Source organism: Phodopus roborovskii, unplaced genomic scaffold, assembly GCF_943737965.1.
Source record: "Phodopus roborovskii unplaced genomic scaffold, PHOROB, whole genome shotgun sequence".
Lineage (NCBI taxonomy): Eukaryota > Metazoa > Chordata > Mammalia > Rodentia > Cricetidae > Phodopus > Phodopus roborovskii.
Genome location: NW_026126550.1, coordinates 1,907,301 through 1,927,816, shown reverse-complemented (window position 1 = coordinate 1,927,816; position 20,516 = coordinate 1,907,301). Strand labels below are relative to the sequence as shown.

The window sequence follows — 20,516 nt, the reverse complement described above, 5'->3', positions numbered from 1 at the left end:
GAGCCAGTGTGTCCTACTTACACTTATACACTCGTCTTTATCACACTTTATTATCCACTTGTCAGATCTAGCAATGGGGAACAGCAGATACACTCTGAACAGAGAAAAATGGCAGCAGATTGTCTGGCAGGTAAGGAGACACAGAATAGAGGAGCAGATGAATCTCTGCTCCCCCTTCCCCCCCAGGCTGAGGAGACAGAGAATACAGGCCCAGCTCCCAAGCTGATAAGACAGGGGATATGGGCCCTGCTGTCAGAGCAATTCAGAGCTGGGCTAAGATCTAGATAATAGCCAAAACTCCAAATCTTGCCCCCCCCTCCAGGAGGTAGTAAATTATGTCCAGTGTATTTAAAGAAGCCAGTTGAGTGTGCTGTGATGTCCACAGACTTTGGCAAATGCCCCTCACCCATCATTTCCATTTGGTTCCAGTGACATTCCTGTAGTACAGGAAGGGCCCATGTTATTGAACCCATTTTATGGATGAGAAAAAAATGAGACCGCAAATGGCTGACACTTTCCTAGTTTTAGAGAACTCAAGAGTGGTGATCTGAGCTTGACTCCAGAGCTTCTGTCTTGAAGTACAAAGCTCTTACCTCAAGACATTTCCAAACATAGAACCTGGCATGCTGGGTCTGCATGGGGCCACCCAGGTTACAGCAGGGACGAGGCTTCCCACCTCTACCAGTGCCCAGGATGCAGGATCTCCGAGGAACCCCTCACCAGGCAGGGGTTAAGCTTCCTTCACCATCCATCCAGGCACCCAGCATCTGCAGGCCACCCACTCTAATGACCAAACATGTCCCTCTCCTTCACTTCACAAGCCCCCTCTCCCCAGCTGGGGTTGTGGGCTCCCAGTGTCCCACTGAGAACCCTCTGGTGTGCCTGTAGATGACACACTCCTAACAGAGGCAAGTGTCTCTTTTACACTGTGTCTTCTCCATCCAACACAAGCCTACATTAAGTGTCTCATAGCAGGTTGACCTGAAGATAAGAAATTGTGTTTTCCTTTCTTCCTGTTGCTCCTTCCAATCCAGGGCAGATGAGCTCCAGTAAGACAAGAGTCTAGACTACAGTCCTAGCAGACAGTGTGGGCAGATAGCTCGTGGGAGTGAGTGTCAATATGCCCCCCCCGACACACACACACTAGAATATGCCCTAGCTGTGAAAATGAATAAACTACAACCCTCATCAACTGCACATCTATTATGGTTGGAGCTACGTTGACACTGTTGTGTAGTTAGCCCAGAGATGGACATTCTGTAGAACCATCAGTGGCAGGACTCAAGATCTGAGCAACAGAGCCGCATGAACACAACCAACCATCTGTCTTGTAAACCCCTCCTCTTAGCTCCCCCTTTCCCCTAAATGACCAGCATAGCTTCCTTTGTGGAGCCAAATCCTTGCAGGTACCTTGCCCTTGCATGGCCCAGGTGGAGAATGAAACCTCTGTTCTCATAATAGAAGGCCAGAATGTGATTTTCTTATTGTTCCTCTCAAAGTGATGTCAGGGTTTAGGCCCTTAATAAAGGAATCTAAGGGACCCAAGGAGGAAGGGGGCCAACCAGGGAGAATGGTCTAGTGTCCAAAATCTCTCCAACCTTCTGGTGTTGGGAGGGACAACCTTCTGGTGTTGGGAGGGAGGAATTCCCTTTCAAGATCATGATAGCTAACATCTCTGAGGTAATGCCCACCCCTCAGTCTCTCTTTTGAGGAAATCCTCCAAGGTGACCAGATCTCCAGATAATTTGTGTTCACATGTAAGCCCCCAGGCCCTGCTGTGGCTGACTTCAAAGAAAGTTCTAGAATACATCTCCATATTCCTTTCTAGCTTAGAAAGCCTCACACAGTTTCTGTGTACTCTTCACATGCTCCTCTCTCCCTCTCCCTCTCCTTTTTACTCACCATAGAGTTACCTTCCATACTGGGAGAGCTCCCCTAACCAGGCAAAAGCATACTTCATATTTACTTACCCTGTATCTGATAACGTTATCTTTCAAATGTATAAGATCCTTCCAATAGCTAGTTTTGAACATGAGACATGTTCTCAAATAACAACCATACTGAAGTATCACCCATGCTGGAGAAAAAGACCGCATTATCTTTTCAATTATCTTCCAAGCACTATTTTAAATTCTGTCTGTCAGAAATTATATTATAAAATTCCCATAGAAAAGATAATTAAAAATTATGCGGCACACATTTGCTACCTGCAGCTTGCCAAGCAGCTAATTAGTAGAAATGTGATTTTCATGAATTCTGTGATGTTTGCAGTATCTGCCAACTTTTTTTGTAATTTGTAACTTATCATTACTTCCTTGATTCAAAACAAACATTCATTTTCATACCTAATTTTATATTCATAATTTGGTATTTTTTAAAAGATTCCCAAACTTGGTTCCACCTGACCCTTTCTTTCTCTTCAGTGACAGCCCCATCTGCCCTCGCTCATCGGCCTTAACACCTCCCTGGATTGATAGAGACTGAATGAATGTACTCTCTGCCCAGACCGAGATAAGCTCTCTAAAAGCATGCCCGACTCAGACCACCACAGACAGTCCTTACCACCAGGAACAGTAAGTCACAGTTAGCAGAGCCATGGGAAGTACAGTGGTAATTCCCCAAAGCCACCTGGGCAGCCTCCGCGCTTGGGGGCTTCCCCAGGAGGACAGTGGCTCTGCCAGGACCATGTGCTTTCTGGCCAATAAAATTCCAGCACATACTCTGTTTACCAAAGTAAAAAGACCCTTCTCATGGCCAAGGTCAGACAAGGTTACCAAGCCAAGAGTTGAGCTTGGGCCCTGACAGGACTCACAATGAAGAGGGCCTGGAGTTAGTACTGGACCTTTCTGTGACAAGTCCATAGCAGCATGCCTTCCCTTCTTCTGAGTGGTTCCCTCAGTCACCTGCCTTACCACACCTTGCTCAGCCTCCAGTAACAACCCTGTCATTCCTGCTTCCCTTCCCTCTGTGGTGTGTGCAAGTAGCTAATATTTGTAATGTCAATCCCCAGCTGCTTCCATGTACTCACCCCAGGCACACCAAGCGAGTATTTGGGTCCCTGAATGCAGGAGATCTAGGGCTAAGTGAAGGAGGCAGGAGGAGTCTTCTGTTCACTTGGAGGTGGGTTCAGTGGGGGTTGTGCTATTAGTCATCTAATGGGAGACAATCAGTGTGGTTCCTGCAGTAAAGGAGGCATTCAGAAGACCATAGCCAGCCTACATTTCTCATAGTCTATCCTGAGAACTTTATAAATGTGTCTATTGTTGCTCACCAGTCCCAATGGTGTTTAGCCTAATGCCTTTATTGCCTCTGGTGCCTGTGATTGTCTGTTATGGTTTGAGCATTAAATGTCCTCCATAAGTTCACAGGTTGCAACTTGGCTTTTGACCTGTGGCACTGGGTACTGGAGCCTAACTGGGAATAAGAAGGTCACTACAAGCAAGCCCACAAAGGGACCCTGGCCTCTTCCTGGTCTTTCTGCTTCCTGGCTGCAGTGAAGTGAGCAGCCTCTGCCACAAGCTCTCTCCACCACGATGGCCACCTCCCTTCAGGCCCAAAGCAACAAATCTAAGCAAACTTGAACTATGACCCTTCTTCCCCCAAATCAAATGTCCTTCCTTTCCTTTCAGTAACAAAAGTGAAAATTGTTTAGGATGTAAACTCACAATAAGAAATGTTTCGTTAACAAAGAGCAGTAACCTCTAGGTGAGATTCCTAAACTAGGACAGCCAGATAACCGGATTCAGGGTGAGCAGACTCTGTCTACCATGCTTAGCAAGCAGTGGCTTCCTGTTGTGACAGGGTCCTCCCTGCAACCCTTCCTCCCTTGTCCCTCTGCCTTCCTGTGCAAGCCCATGACATAGGTACAGCAGGAGACACAGCCCAGAGGTGCCCCGAGCAGCCTGAGGGTTCCTTCACTCTTTTAGAGACCTCCACTTAGGTGAAACCAGATGGATCCATGGCTTCATTGGAGAAAGGAATTTCAAGATGAGCCAGTATGGAGCAGCTAGGATTGGTTAAAAGGCATAGTTAACAGATGTGCTCAGAAAAAGAAACACACCTGGGTGCTTGGGTTCCGGCTTCTCAGAATCAAGGCTCAGTGTCCAAGTGGTAACCATATACAAGAGTATATAATGGTTACTAAGGGACCCTCACCTCCTCTCTCCCTCTTCCCCTTTTCAATGATCAAAACTACAAGGTGGTCCTAGAAGGGCTGGGTGATTATGGTTTTAGGAGATTAAATCAGAAGTCACTAGGATTACACAAGGGCACACGTCCTTGTGCTATATATTGTTGTGCTTTCTGGTGAGAAGCAGAAACTGCATGCAGGTTTGCAGCTAGAAAGGGAGAAAGGCGTTAAGTGCAGTTGTTGTTAATTGTGTTGAACTTCTTATTCTCTGCTGGTGAGACTTCAACCAGATTCTGGGGTGAGAGATTCCTTTCTGTTCCCATGTTCACATATTAGTCCCAATCTTCCTGGCCTGCTTCAGGGACCTCTGACAACTTGCTTATGGCAGCTCTCCCTACCCCCAACAGTCTCTGTATAATTAAGTTCCCAGGGCCCTCTTGGACCCTGGGAGCAAATGTCCTACCCTCCAGATCAAAGTTCTGATCCTAGGTAACAGAAACAAGACAAAGATATGTTTCCCCACACCAGGTGCACTGACTCCATCAGTTACCTCAGTGAGGGGTACCCTCAAATCCCAGAGTCTTCTGAGAAGGATCAGGTGTGGGGAAATTCACTTCACTTTGTTCTGAGTTCATAGCTGGGGCGCGGTGGGGATATGGTAGGCAAGCTAGGGAACAGCCATGGAGGCTGTGTTGTCAGTATCTCTAGTGTCAGACTGTCTTTGGACAGCCAGCCCCCAAGGAATGACAGGTAGATGGATTAATTACGAATGCTTGGCCTTTAGCTTAAGTTTGTTCCCCACTAGCTCTTATAACCTAACCTGCTTCTATTAATCTATGTTCTGTCTGTCACAGGGCTTTTTACCTCCCCTCCATTCTGTATGTCCTACTCTCTGTCTCAATGGTGTCTCTTGCCTGCTTAGATTCATTCCCGAGTGCTCTCCTGCCTAGCTATTGGCTATTCAGCTTTTTATTAAACCAATCACAGTGACGCATCTTCACACAGTGCAAACAAATGTCCCTAAAACAAGGCTGGGTTTGGGGAGGCATGTTTGTTGTTTATTGGTGATGATGGTGGGGGGGGTGTGGGTGTGTGTGTGTGTGTGTGTGTGTGTGTGTGTGTGTGTGTGTGTGTGTAGGTCAACATTGAGTGTCTTCTTCTATCTAACCCCACCTTATTTTTTTGAGAGGATCTCTTAGTGATTCTGGAGCTTGCTGATTGGCTAGCTGGGCAGCAAGCTCTGGGAGTCCTTCTGCCCTAATCCTCAATACAGTGATTACAATGAGAGACTCTCAATGTTGCTACTGTAACCTTGACACATGGCCTCAACTGCCCCTTCTGCAGAGCAAGGGCAACAGATGGAGAGACGAAAGAACAGCCCAGCACAGTCAGCACCTGCCAACATCTCATCATCATTATTCTGACCACTCAGTGCTTTAAGATTAGTATCTTCTGTCTTTCCGAGTTTGGGGATGATGTTTGGTGAAAGTCAGAGCCTGACAACAGGGTTGGCTGAAGACAGGACCCGCAGCCCAGAGGACTCAGTTAGCACGCCGTAGTACCCCAGTCCACTGAAATGGTAATCTACATCAACACTCCACAGTGACTGGACTTCTAGGTCTACACTTGGACAGAGATGCTGCCTGTGTCTTGGGGGTTTCAACTTCTGAATAGCTCCTTTTTAACTGGTGATCGATTCCTGGCATTTCCTTTGGTTTGGGCATATTATTAAGCAAGAATTTCAGACAGGCAATCTTGAGAATAGCAATCATTCCCTTAGCTTAACATTTGTATTCATTCCATTCACTCAAAGGTAAAGTGAGCAACTACCCTGTGTAGGGTGTGCTGACAAGAAATAAAACAGCTACTGTCTACCTTTGGGGGTCTCTACCTGCTTCCCCTACTGCCCTGAAGGATCAGGCTGCTATGGAACACCAGGGTCTACCAGCTGCATCAGATTAGGGGATCTACAGTAATTTCTATAGTTAGAAGTGGGAAAAAGTGATGATAAAAAGATGATAGAGGCCTACACTAGCCTCAAACTTGTCATCCTCCTGCCTCAGCCTCCTGAATGCTGGGATCCTCAGGAAACGAGCTCTGTCAGCTGCTGCTACCAATCCTTTGTGCTGAGCAAGTGCCCGATGCAACTTCCCTCCTCCCCCATAAGATGTTCCCAGAGCTTAATAATTGCATGAAAATAAGGGACCTGAGTGGAAGACTTTGCAGGTGGGAAGCAAGCTTGCTGCTTCCTTTGGGTTAGAAGACAAGGTGAGACTTGCTCTTAGGAGGTCAGGTTAGCTGATGTTCTCCCAGGTGGCCATGGGAATCCCATGATAAACTGATCTCTGCTCACAGGCACTGTGGTGAGAGCTGCTGTCCTAGACCATTTGCCACATCTCCTTCCCCTGTTTTGTTTTGTTTCTCCTTTCCCATGCTTATCTCCATGAACACATCATATGTGTGACTGCTCAACTGTAATGTACACTCCTATTACAGAGACTTCGTTTTCTTCCCTGCTGGCATCATGTCTCCCACTCTGCAAATTATTGCTGAATTTGACCTTGGCTATATCATTCAGCTCCCTGGACTCTCTCCGGTCATTTTGATAATTAAATGCTGCAATAAGAAAGCAACCCTGGGCACGGTGCCTGGCACACCCAAAGTTCTCAATCAATGCTGGCTGTCGTTCGATGGATTATTTTCTAGACTGTTATCTCCCCAGGATCAGCTGTGTGGAAAAAGCTCTGTAGCTGCTCAGGGACTTGTTTCACCCTGAGCAGAGCTAGAAATAGAAAACTGTGCTAATTAGGGTCTGTGCAATCGCTGCTTACCTTTCCAAAGCCAGTGAACTGGAAATCTCCAAGAGAGACCCTCCTTCTCAAATTGACTGCACATTGGAGTCACAGGGAACTCTTAACAATTATTGATGACTAGATCCCACCCCAGAGATTCTGATGCCATTGATGTAGCAGGTGGCCTAAACAACAGCTTTTTTTTTTCCCAATTCCCCAGTTACTTCTAACCTGTAGCAGGTTTGAGAGTTACTGTTCCATAGACTTCTCACAGTCAGTGAGACAAATGTCTATTTATGGCCTGACAGTTATTGGATCTTCCTAAAAAGAAACATTTTCTGGAAGACTGACTCATTAAAAATTCATTGCTGTGGTCTAGCAGGCTTACTCCCTTAAGAGATTGCTGTTGAAGCAGGCTCAAGCTGGATTGTGTGTAAGCACAGTTCTTAGTCCGCAGGCCAGCCTGAGCTACATGGCAAGACCCTGCCTCGAAAAAGTAAGGGGAGCTGACTTGGGACTAATGTAGTCCCAAGGATGCTAACAGAAAAGCTGGGAGCCTCCAGCAGCCTCAAGCAAGTGGGGAAACTGATGCTAGAAAAGCCAAACCAAACTTAACGCTCCACCCAAACTCTGACTGTCTCTAAACAATCCCAGCCATTGGCCCCACAGGCAGTGGCCAATTGGCAACATTGGACTGCTTATTTAACTAATATATTTTTGAACAAACAAAACGTTTTGTACAGTCTTTGAACTGTAGTGGAACTCAGAATTCTTCATTTGGGCCTCATGAAGAAAAGGCCCACAGCTGTTATCCAGTCAGTAAACTCTGGTTGAATTAAAAGACAACCACAGTTCAGTGAAGTACTTTCTATAGAGCTCCCACGGCCACACTCCCACAGCCATGCCATTTAAAAGCAAGAAGTACGTTATGCTAAATGAATCAAGCCACACACACAAAGGGACAAATCCTGTGTGGTTCCACTTAATAAGAGGACTCTAGAGGCATCAGGCTCACAGATGGGTAGAGGAAGCGTGGTCCTGGAGGGAGGGGTGGATGGAGGGAAAGTGAATGGGCAATTGCTATTTAATGGGGACAGAGTTTCAGTTGGAAAGAACCCTGGAGATGAACAATGGTGGTTTAACAACTTTGTGAATGTTTTAATACTGCTGAACTCCACCCCTTAAAAATAGTTGAGATGGTGAATTCTATGGTATGTATATATAACACACAGCAATTCAAATTCATCTTTTACAGTGTACTTACATAATGTAATACCAGGGGGTGTGCTGACACATGTGTCTAATCCCAGCACTCAGGAGGTTAAAAACAAGCCACAAGACCTTGTCTCCAAAAGAAGTGGGGACCTGGGGGAGAGATGGCTCGGTGGGCAAGAGCAGTTAGAAAAACCCTGGTTCTCATATGTGACTGTACATTGGAATCCATCAACAATTGATGTCTAAGTCTCACCTGAAGGTTCCCACATCACTGATGTGGCAGGTGGTCTGAAGAGCAAGATTAAAAGCTTTCCATATGTCTAACCTGTAGCAGGTTTGTGAGCCACAAGCAAGAGGACCTAATTTCAGATCCCAGCACCCTAGAAAGAAGCCTGGTGTGGCCACATGTGTGCTTGCTTGATCTGAGGCAGTGAGGGAATGAAGAAATGGCAGGCATATGGACACAGAAATAACTGAGGTCAGGTGAACCAGGCTCTCTAGTAGAAAAACTGCTGCACCCTGGGAGTGCAACGTGTTCGTTATATAGAACAGAGAAGCACAGTATTGCACAAGGCATTGAACAAGGAGATGGGGTTGGTACATGCAGAAAAACAGGGGGCTGTTTGTACTATACAGCTGAACCAAGGAGGCAGGTGTAGCTAACCACAGTAGGAGAGTCTCTATAGGGAGCAGCCTTTAGGCCCTAAACATCTGCAGGGGGTTAGGGAGGCAGCGCAGGGCTGCAATGGCAGACCTTTTCTGCACACACTGTCAACATTCACATGGAACAGAAGCCTCACCCCAAAACAGGGTGGCAGGCTTTGCCATTTTCCCATGGGACTGAGGCTAGGGTCCTGGCCATGACCATCTCAGCAACACACATTCACTCACTGGTCTCCTACCTCAGCTCTAATCGCTGTTTTTATGCTGTATATGTGTATATTTGTAATATATTTAATCTAGGTCCCACATTTGAATGAAAATATGCAATACTGTGTTATTCTTCCCTCCCTTTAGACCTCCTTCATAGTTTTCCTATGCCTTCATGCCATATAGATGTATATTTAAATCTGGGTTCCACATAGAAGGTAAACTGTATCTATATCTTCCTGTCACTCCTTATTTCATTTTATATGATGATCTCTAGCCCATCTATTTTGCTGAAAATGACATGATTTATTCGTGTGTGTGTGAGAGAGAGAGAGAGACAGACAAAGCACGCACAAGTGGGAGCAGTTGTCATTCCTCAAGTATTACCTATTCTGTTGTTTTGTTTTGCTGTAGAGACAGGGGTTTCTTACTGGCCTAGGTCACTGTATAGGCTAAGTTCTTTGGCCAAAGAGCTGGGAGGATGCACCTGTCTCCAGCCTCCCCAGTTCTGGGAATACAACTGTATGGCACCACAGTTTTTATGTGGGTTCAGGAAATTAGATTTGTGTCCTCACATTATGTCTTCATGCCCTGGCATCAAGCACCACACCATCTGAGCAGTCTCTCCAGCACTAATTTGATTCTCCTATATGGCTGAGTTTATCACATTCTCTTTATCACTTTGTCTGTTGATGGGCATCTAGACTGGTTCCATCTAGGCTGGCATCTTGGCAGTCCTGAATAGTGCAGCCATAAACCTGATATGCAAGTGTCTCCAGTATCCTGACTCAGATCTGCTCAGATATATTCCTATCTGAATGTGCTGTCACTCCTCAAAAGGTTTCTAATGTGTTTCAGATGTACGTTAGCACAAATAAGAGTCACACCTTCAGAAGGGGAAAGCTATGGAAAAGGAGGCCATATAGTTCTGCTTAAGCAGGGCCCCTGGGAGCATGCTGTTCTTCTAAACGATCTTTTGATGAGTACCCACAGCAAAGACTTAACCTTTGAAATAGGTCTGGCTGCCTGTAAGCAAAGCCCATCACCAGTTCCTAGACAAACCAGGGTATCAGAGACCAAGAGTGCTCTCTGCCTAAACAACACATCTGTCACTCCCTCCAGGGCTAAGGGAACTTTCCAAAAGAAGGAGCAGAACGAATGTAAGAGCCAGAGTGGGAGGGTTGCTATGACATCTTGTTTTCTGCATATGACACGGTCACGACACATGAACTCACTGGGGTTACCTACCCAAGGTCTGCACAAGATAGGGCCTGACAACACTCTTTCACGTATATGGGATCAGGGCTCATGTTTTCAGTTAATAGAGGGGTGGAGATGGGGCACTAGCAAATTGTCCATGCTCCAGTAAATAACTCAACACATGCTCATTCAAGCAACCCTAATTAAGCCCAGTGGGTCATTAAAAAATAGTAACAACAAAAAGTAGGAAAAGGACCTTGGGAAAAAAGAGGGGGATAGGGAGTAAAACGAGCAAAATATATATGAGTATATGACGTTATCTGCAGATTAAAAAACAAAGGAAGCAGGGGTGTGGAGAGGAGGCAGCAAGATAGATCAGTGAGTCTAGGTGCTTGCTGTTAAGTCTAGTTACTTGAATTCAGTCTCTGGAACCTACATGGTAGAAAGTTGTTTTAAAGAGAGAGCATCAGGAGATTTGCTGGCCCAAGAGCCCCAGGCAGCATCTGGATCAACTTGTAGAGTTGAGAAATGGAACCTGCATTTAGTCAGTCAAGGTCTCCAGGTGATTTGAGTGTACCCCAGAGCCTGAGAGCCATGCTTCAGGACATCCACTAAAAGCACAGAATTGGCACAAACCTTCTGGGGCTGTCCATTCTGTGTTTGGATTCTCTGCCTGTCCTAAGAGCCCGGTGCCCACGTGGTCAGTGTATAAGGGCAGTGGAGCCCCTCCTCAGATTACAAGCTGGGGTAAATCCTAGCTGTGCCACTTGCAGCCTGTGTAACTTGTCCTTTCTGTGGCTGTTTCCTTCCTGGGAATGCTGTTAGGAGAGACGCTACCTCAAATGACATTGCAAGGACAGTGAGTTGACCCATATAAAGCAGTTAGAACAGGAGTTGATGGAGTTGGATCCCTGTTAGCTAGTGTTACCAGGTCATAGATGTCACACTGAGCTCCAGTCCCCTGTGCACCTCAGAGACAAGCAGCTCCTCAGATGGCAGCCTTGCTATGTGTGAGTGTGACTCAGTGTGTCTTGTAGGCTACATGTGCCCATCTCATCATGCCTTTGGGCCAGGCTTTTGATTTCCCCAACCCATCCACGAGGATGGCTACTGTGAACCCAAGACGTACATCTACTCCATGTCCATACCTGCCACCATCCACTGCCCACCACTCCTATCCAGAGAGGCTGAACTTCCCTCAGACCTCTCTGGCCTGCTTCACCCCTGAAGTAGGCTGTTGTCTGTGGTGTTGCCTTGGTGGTGCAGGTCTCCAGAGCAGGTCCCTGAGTATAGGTACCAACCAGGTAGGACCTGGTCTGGCTGTTTCACCTCTAAGAAGAGTCACATCCAAAGGCTGGGGGTGGGGAGTGGCTGGGGAGATGCCTTGGTGGATAAACTGCTTGCTGGGCAAGAATTAAGACCTGAATTCAGATGCCCAGCACTTGTGTAAAGAAAAGTCAGGTATAGTGGCATGCAACTGTAAGGCCAGGCAGGCTCATGGCCAGGTGACCTTACAGAGAGGGGGAGAGGGCCTGGGGGAAGATTCTTGAACTAATTATTATAGAACACTGACATGGGACTAGGTACAGCAAATGTCCCATGTCCATATTAACCACGGTTATTTGCTGGTCATCTTTTTCATATTAACCTGATACTCTATATATCCTCCACTGGGAACTGACCCATGTTGGGTTCCCAGAATACATTCTGGAAACTTTTAATTAAGAAAGAAAAGCCATTAGAACCCCTTACATCCTGGCCTGGGAATGGTGGCCACATTCAACATCCACTCAGAAGGAGAGGAGAAACCACCCTTCCTACCCTACTCCACACTCGCACACACGCACGTGTGCACCACACACACACACACACACGAACACACAGTGGGGGTGGCTGAGGTTTGTTTGTAGAGAAGGTAGTCTTCCTCATATCTGCAAGGGATTAGTGGCCATCTAGTCATTAAAGGGTTTGTTAGGCTAGAGCGCGAGAGACATGGAGGGGCAAGTAGACCTGGTACCCACCTGCCCAGTGTAGCTTGCTGGTGTAGTGACAGCCCCTGCTGCTAGAGTGATATGGATCTAGGCTATTCTAAGTCCCCACACAGGCAGCATGGAGGGTTACCCCTTGCTCCCCATGGGAAGGGAACACTCAGAGCTTTAATTATATCTTCTTCTGTCTATATCAACTGAGGCCATGATTACATTCTGTACAGGGCAGTTGCTGCTAGCTTACTTCCCAAACCCTTTTAAGCTGTTGAAAGCCAAACCTTCTATGGATTCATAGGGACAGCAAAATAGTGTGGTGGGAATAGCTGCAGAAGGACAGACTGTATCCAGCCAGCACCGCTGCTCCCCCACTGTGCCTCCAGAGTCCTTCTTGGCCACCAAAGGAAGAGAGAGCAGCAGGTGAGACCGTTGGAAGCATCACCAGCCCTGTGCACTCTGAGAGGGGATTAGGAAGTGTGCCTGAGTATGAGCTGCTTGTCTTCTCAGAGCAGTGATGCTTCAGTCTCAAAGCAGCCTGGTCTCAGCCTGTGCCCACTTGTGCACTCTGCGAGAGCCTATCAGCCTTCTCGGTGCACACACCCTGTCCAAGGAGACAACTCTGAGACCTGAGGACAGGCAGAAAGGCCAATGGAAGACCCTCCCTCTCGCTGATCGTTGAGCCCTGCTAACAAATCAAATCCAGTACTTACCTATTGTGGGACTTCTCCTAGAAAATTAACCCTAACCCCACCCACTCAAAGACTCGCTTTTGGATTTAAATCACCAGTGTATTATCATGAACCACTCCCCACCCCCACCCCAGGGTTCCACCAATCAGCTTTCTAGGGTTTACCCAACCAGGATTCCCTGGCCCTGGTGTTCAACCCCTAGACCCAGGAGTGGAGCCCCCTGTTTGTCCCAGGCCTTCTCTTGATACAGGGCTTAGCAGAAGATGCAGTGACTTCCCAAATTACCCAATGCCCAGTAGCTTCTTAATACACCCTTCATTTATCTCGTGTGTGTGTGTGTGTGTGTGTGTGTGTGTGTGTGTGTGTGTGTGTGTGTGTGTGTGTAAAGGCCTTAGAGGACCAGCATCCATGAGGAAATAACTGTAGTTGTCATTGAGTTGTTAGTTTTCATTGAAAAGTAAGGAAAAGTCCAAAATTGTGGCCTACAAGCAGCTTTGTGGTGATTTAGAAGGAAGTTCTGTGTCCTCATTTTTCCCAGTCCTAGACTTTACAGTGAGATAGATTATTTCCAGAACATTCTATTTGATACAAGACTGCTTATTGACTTGTTAGTGAAGTTTCTCAAGCCACCTCTGTCAATCCCACTCTCTGGCTAGAAAATAACCATTCTTCCTCTGTAACCCAGCCACAGAGAAGTAAAGAACTGCTGTGAACACTTCGTCTTGTCCCTGTGATTTTTACAGTCACAGAAAGCTACTGTACACATGGCAAGTGTAAGCCTCTGATGCCCCTATCTAAGTGAAGAGACTCAGAAGGCTAGAAAGTTGGTTCTACTTATACAGGATTATATTTGGACTAAATCCAGGAGATGGCTGGTACCTGGTACATAGTTGTAATCTCAGCACTCAGGAGACAGAAGCAGAACCTATGGCTGCTTCTCAGGTTCAGCCACCAGACAAATACAATTCCAGTGTTTTATAATAACAGTTGATTGTGGCAATGAAATTGAGCATGACTTCTATTGACGTGTCTCCTTACCAGGGTGGGAAGATTTGGTGTTATCAAGGGTTATGGAAAACCATTCCTTACAAAACAATGATGCCCTGAATACCCTCCGTCCACAAAGAAGAATCCCAGGGCCTCATAAGGTCCCCACACCTATGACCAAGAAAAAAGGAACAAGGACGGGAGGGATTGTGAAAGGAGTCCCAGTCCTCTCTGGGAGGGGAAGCCGAGAGGGATGGAGGGACAGCATCTGCAGATCTCCAGCTGGTAATGTAGGGGGCTTTATCTTCTAGGGTTATCTGTCAGAAGGGTTGGTGACAAAGTGGTACCGCTCTCCACGACTGCTCCTGTCCCCCAACAACTACACAAAAGCCATCGATATGTGGGCAGCTGGCTGCATCCTAGCTGAGATGCTCACGGGGAAAATGCTCTTCGCTGGTAAGTTGCTAACCAAGGCCTCATGCTTCCTCCTCAGTGTTTTGTTCAGACTGTATACAAAACACTCACCGAGCCCCAAACATGCTAAAATTACTTCTTTGCTTTTTGTGATACTTCCTGTAGACATAGTATTATAATTCCATACCAAAAAAAAATTATAAAATCTCAAATTAGCCTTGTGAGCACAGGACTTTTGCAACTGACTAGCCACTTTGCTATGGTCTGAGGCCACCACCTCAGGGTAGTACATGAAGAAACAGGGCTAAGGGGAAATGGTCTGTGGGCGTTGTTCTCCTATGAGAGCTCCCTCACCCTTGCACCTTGTGAGGGTATAGCAGGAATGCACCATTTATGAGAAACCAGCCCTTAACTGAATCTGACAATGCCTTTATTTGGGACTTCTCAGCCTCCCGAACTTCAAGAAATAAATGTTTATAAGCCATTTGATCTAGGTGTTTTGTTGTAGCAGCTCAAGTGAACTAAAACATGCTTATTCTCCAGCATCTTCAAACTACGTGCTAAAAACACCTACTCAATGTTTTCAAGCTCTCCCTCCTCGCTCTCTGATACTCTGTCCCTCATCCTGGAGCCCTGTCAAGTATCCCATTGCTTCCCTAATCTGTCAAGACTTTCTTCACCTTGACACAAAATAAAGAAGAAACCCTTGTCTGCTTGAAAATTTCCCACTCAAGCCTTACTTGTGTTGTGTCCCCCCATGACGGCTTTGCTAATACGCCAGGCGGTCATCCATCCCTCATAGTGCTCCCATAGCGCTCCATCCTCATCCCTGTTCCCAATCCTTGCCTGGAGGAGCATTTGCTGTCTCCACTTACACTTCTCCAGCCTCTCCTTCACCCCTCTAGGTATTAGTTGTTTTGCATTGCTGTGACAAACACCTGATACAAACAATCTAAAAGGAAGGTAGGCTTAACTTTGACTGTGTTTTAGAGGTGTCACTGGTGCTATTCAGCTGTTTATAATCTTTCAGACCCGTGGCAAGGCAGAGATGTCACGGTGGAAAAGGAATGTGGGAGAAAGGTGCAGAGAGATCCAGAAATAAATTGTGTCCTTCAAATGCATACCCACAGTAAGCTACTTCCTCCTGATATCACCCACTTCCTGCTCCAGCTCATCATGTATGAAGCTGCTGAAGACTCAATGGCCTCTAGTGACCATGAAAGCTCTGTGCACCCCCAACCATAGGCCTGGCCCTTCTTAATCCAGCAGAGCCCATTTTTACCCTCACCCTGTCATGCTGGTTAGTAGTAACTGTGCCCTGGGTTGACAGCTTCCACCTCCCTCTCTGGACCAGGTCTCCATCTACTATTCCTCCGTCTTAGATCCCTCCAACCTCCCATAGTTCCTACCTGTTAGCACAAAATGATGCTCTTGATGGCTTTCAGGATTCTAAACCAGCCCTGGTCCCTCTAGCTAGGGTATTGGAGAGCCAAGCAATGCATAGCTGATCTCCATTTGCTCAGACAGACAGTGGCAGCCAGAGTTTCATTATGAGGGGAGTAGGAAAGCCAACAGCTAGTGAGGTTGTCTCTGGCCCCAAAAACATCAGAAGAGAAGGAAGAGAGGTCACAGCAGCACCCTGCTCCCAGTTTTCAATGGCTCCTTAGTAAACTCAGTATGCTAATGTAGCTCACCCAAGTGGCATCTATCACCAAAGATCACTAGGTTATCATTAGGGCATCCATCTTCCACATGGATTTATGCCACTGGCTTCTCTGAGAAATCCACACTCCCCAGCTCTAGAAAGTAGTGGAAACCAGGGTTTATCAAACATTTGCCATGAGCTGCACCCCTGGTGCAGGTGCCAACAGGATGGCTTCCTTTAACCAGTCATTCAGAGTGTCTGAAGTCATCCTCCTCCTACAAGGTGTTGCAAGAGATGATGATCAGCCAGGTCTGCTTGACTCCCAGGTTCCTGCCCTTTGCCCACTGCATAGCTCATGAGACCCCACTCATTGCCTCTGGTATGACAGTTACTCCCTCAGTAGGAGCTCACAAATGAGAAGGAATAGTTCCCCACCAGCCCAATCCTTACTGAGGAAGTGATTCCAAAGCCGGGGCTCTGTGTGATTGGTCTCTGTGTCACAAAGGAGAGGAGTTGGGGTGTAAAGAGCAAGGTGACAGCATCTGTCTTTGACTTGATCATCGCTGACCTTCTGTTCCCCTGGAAAAGGATCTATGATACTCATCCAGAGAGGACAGCCTGCATGAGGCTCCTGGATGACTCTCTTTGAGCTTGGAACAAAGAGAGGACAAAGGCATCTGTTTAAGAGAATCCCAAAAGCTGTAGGCCCTTCAATATACATAGTGCTCTGTATATGCACTAGGCACTAGGATACCTCCTCCTAAGCCATCGGCTTCTGGAAGAGTGAAATTCTGCAGAAGACAGAAGCACTTCTTGTGCAAGTAGGTAGCTGGAGAGGCCTTCCAGGGGAGATGGGTATGACTGAGAGTTCAGCCTGTCATGAGTAGAAAGAACCTGAGAAGAGGTGATGCAGAGCAGAACGGCCTGGCAGCGAGGAGAATCCGCACATTCGGCATAGACAAGTCACCTGTCCTAGTTAGCATTCTATTGCTGTGAAGCAACACCATGACTAAGGCAACTTGAAAGCATTAACTGGGGGCTTGCTTAGTTTCAGAGGGCAAGTCCATGGTCATCATGGTGGGGAGCAGACAGGCATGGTGCTGGAGCAGTAGCTGAGACCTTTACATCCTGATCTGCAGGAAGCAGGTAGAGACACTGACTCTAGTGTGGCCTTGTGAGCCCTCAAAGCCCACCCCCAGTGACACACCTCCAACAAGGCCACACCTCCTACTCGTTTCCAAAACAGTTCCACTTCCTGGTGACTAAATACTCAAACTTGAAAGGATGGACCATGGGGGCCATTCTCATTCAAATCACCACCACACTCAATCCATAACTATTGAATGAATGAATGCTTGTCTCTGTCCTGCCCTACCACTTCTCCAGACCTGGCAGAGAACTGCTCCTGAGGATTTTCTGAATGGAGCCCTCCTGTGGGAGCTCCAGGCTCTTCCTAGCTTTATAATTGCTCCTTCCTTCCCCAGCCTAGCAGAAAATGTGCAAAGCAGTAGCCCAGCTGCCCCCATCTTAGCATCAGCTTACTTGGTCCACATGAGATGCTAGAAGAGACAAGCCTCAGACAGAACTAGTGACAAGCCTGTATGGTACTCCTAATTACTGACTGTGACAGGACACTCTACAGAAACACCTCAAGGCAGCAGAAGTTTGTGTTGGCTTATAGTGTCATGACAGGGAACACTTGGTGGCTGAAGTGGCCTGGTCAGTGGCAGAGGGAACTTTATTGCACAGCTCTTTCACGTCTCAGTGGTGGACAGAAAGCAGGAAACCCAGGTCAGAAGCAGGGCTCTTAACCACAAGCACTTACGCCCACTGGCCTAATCACCAACCAAATAGTCCCTACATCACAAAAGCCCATAATCTCCCAAAATTACACTCTCCACCAGGGTCCAAGTGTTCAAATACATAAGTCCTTGAAGGCCATTTCATGTTGAACCATAAGCAAATGCTTTTTACATTAACAAAGCCAACCCCCAAATACAGCAAGCATTCTGTTCTGCAATGACCACAGGGCTAATTTAGCAATAGAGTGACTATTAGAACCCAAGTCCCTCAGCTCTGAGCCTAGTGCTGCCTGCTGTCCCACAGTGTCACCTCTCTAGCCAGCTGGAGCTTCTCTGGGGCGTCCACATGTGCAGCCATCCAGACAAACAACTTATCCGTGCTGCATTTGTCTCCCCCAGGGGCTCATGAGCTGGAGCAGATGCAGCTCATCCTAGAGACCATCCCTGTGGTCCGGGAGGAAGACAAGGAGGAGCTGCTCAAGGTGATGCCGACCTTTGTCAACAGCACCTGGGAGGTGAAGCGGCCACTACGCAAGTTGCTCCCTGATGTCAACAGTGAAGGTACCCAAACCTGCATTGGGGCACCATCCCAAGAGGCTGACTCTGGCTTCACCTTTTGGGGCAGGGGCAAAGGCAGGTGGGCCTCCATCCAAAGAACAGGGTATGGGATTCAGACATCAAGCACCTGGCAACTGGTGTTTTTCCTAGCTACATGTTCAAAAAGTTTCAAATTTTAGAACACTTGGGTGTTTAGATTTGGGGGTTAGGAGTCCAAAACCAGTAAGGGATATATAAATATTAAAACATACACATACAAAATACCTGAAATTCAAATGAACATTCAGGTGGCAAACACTGAGAATAAATGACAGTCAACCTGTGCTTTTAGACTGCAGATTCCTGGCCTCGTGGCAGCCCCTGAGTCTGTCACTAGTGGGCTTCATGCTCTACTCTCCTCTGTACATCCACACACACAGCAGTTTCTCCCATGGGCTCTTGCCCTTCTCCAGAAGTCCTCAACCCAGTTGATGGGAGTACTGTCTGTGCTGTCCCAGCTGTCTCCAGGAGGATCCCAATGGAATTGAGTGTCTGTCTCAAGAATAACCCTTAATTGTCCCCAGTCCCTGTATTTAGAGTAGTCCAGTGTTGAGACTGTGACCTCAACTTCCATTGCCCAGCTGTGAAACCTTCAATGCATCACCTTACCCTTCTGCAGCTTTAGTTGCAAAACCACGAAACCACTTTTTGTAGACACACAGTTAAAAGGGGGCTGGCACCTTGCTAACTCTTCTCAGCTTGACGGGAGCAGCACATAACCTTTATGACTGGCTTTGCTCCCTACAGCCATCGACTTTCTGGAGAAGATCTTGACCTTTAACCCCATGGACCGCTTAACAGCTGAGATGGGGTTGCAGCACCCCTACATGAGCCCTTATTCATGTCCCGAGGATGAGCCCACCTCACAACACCCCTTCCGCATTGAAGACGAGATCGATGACATCGTGTTGATGGCTGCCAGTCAGAGCCAGCTCTCCAACTGGGACAGGTGCGTTTTCAAGTCTGGCATTCAGAGCCATGCCCACCCCCCTTATGCTCTCACATCCCTTTTGCCTCTGATCCTCCGTGACCTCTGTTTCCCGGATTGTACATTGCATTGGGCACTTTTCCCAGCTTAGTTCCTACCTTTCTCCTGTGCCCAGACCTTCCCAATGAGCCAGCTTGGTGTTGCCCATGTGAGTCAGAGACTTCCACTCTGCAGACCAAAGCCCCCAGCTTTCCTTGATATTCTAAGACCACTAAACATAAGGCTCAGTGCACACAGGGGCAGGTGTTGCTGAGTGTCTACTGTAGTATTTCCTGAACACCAAACAGGCTGGAGTTTTTCTAGTGAATGCCAGGCAGCCACTCTGCCACTGAACTACATCATCTGTCAAGATTTTGCTCTTGGAAGGCCAAATATGACAATGTAACGCAAGAAAAGAGTGCAGAATTCACTGGCACAAAACAGTTCTCACTTTGCACTTGACTCACACCTCCTTTGAGTGCCCTTGGAAGAGGCTGTGTTATGATTATTGACCATGAGAAAGCCACAGCCTAGAGAGGGTGAAGCACTGGCACCATGTTACACAGCAAACCCATGCAGGGCCGGCCGGCCCCAAACTGTACCCGTGCCCCACACTACTAAGAGCTTTGCTGCTTAGCTTCATGTGGCTTCGGGATCCTTGACAGGTGCCTGGTATTGGAGAGTAGATTTTTTTAAAAACCATTCCTACAGGAGTAGTATGATTTCATAGTTCCTTTCCTGTCCTGACTTTCTCAGATGAGGCACCAGGGCACCGCCATCTGACACTGCATCAGTACTGCTCAGTTTAGAAAAGGCAGAGGAGGGGTGCTTAGCTGCATCAACTCCATGGGGGGCTAGCCAGGAACCTGGCTGCCATGGGAGTGTGACAGCTGGTTATATAAGTGGCAGATAGGCAATTTCTCTTTTTCAGTCGTTTGACAGATGATAGGTTTCAAACTGAGGGGGTGCAAAGAGGGGGCAGGGCACTGTTATTTGGGGCAGGGATTGGTAGCTTCTTGTTGTTGACAAATAGCAATTTATTGACTCTTCTGCCAGCCTCATGCTAGGGCTGCTCTAGACTGTGGTTCTTAGATTTGTGCCCCCCCCCCTTCCATGCCACAGAATTCAGAGCACACAATGTTGGCTTGGGACAAGGAATCACTAAGGTCACGGCTAGTCAGTTCAGGGTAGTACCAAGCCAGGCACTCTTGCTCACGGCCTTCC

At 47.3% G+C, this 20,516-nt stretch overlaps 1 protein-coding gene across 1 annotated transcript in view; it reads left to right on the top strand.

The window, feature by feature from the left end:
• Positions 1–20,516, top strand: part of Mapk4 (mitogen-activated protein kinase 4) — a 37,682-nt gene that overhangs the window by 14,773 nt on the left and 2,393 nt on the right. The window contains exons 2-4 of the mRNA XM_051201255.1: positions 14,179–14,323; positions 18,128–18,289; positions 19,073–19,274. Coding sequence (XP_051057212.1) covers positions 14,179–14,323; positions 18,128–18,289; positions 19,073–19,274 — 509 coding nt within the window. The remainder of the gene's footprint in view (positions 1–14,178; positions 14,324–18,127; positions 18,290–19,072; positions 19,275–20,516) is intronic.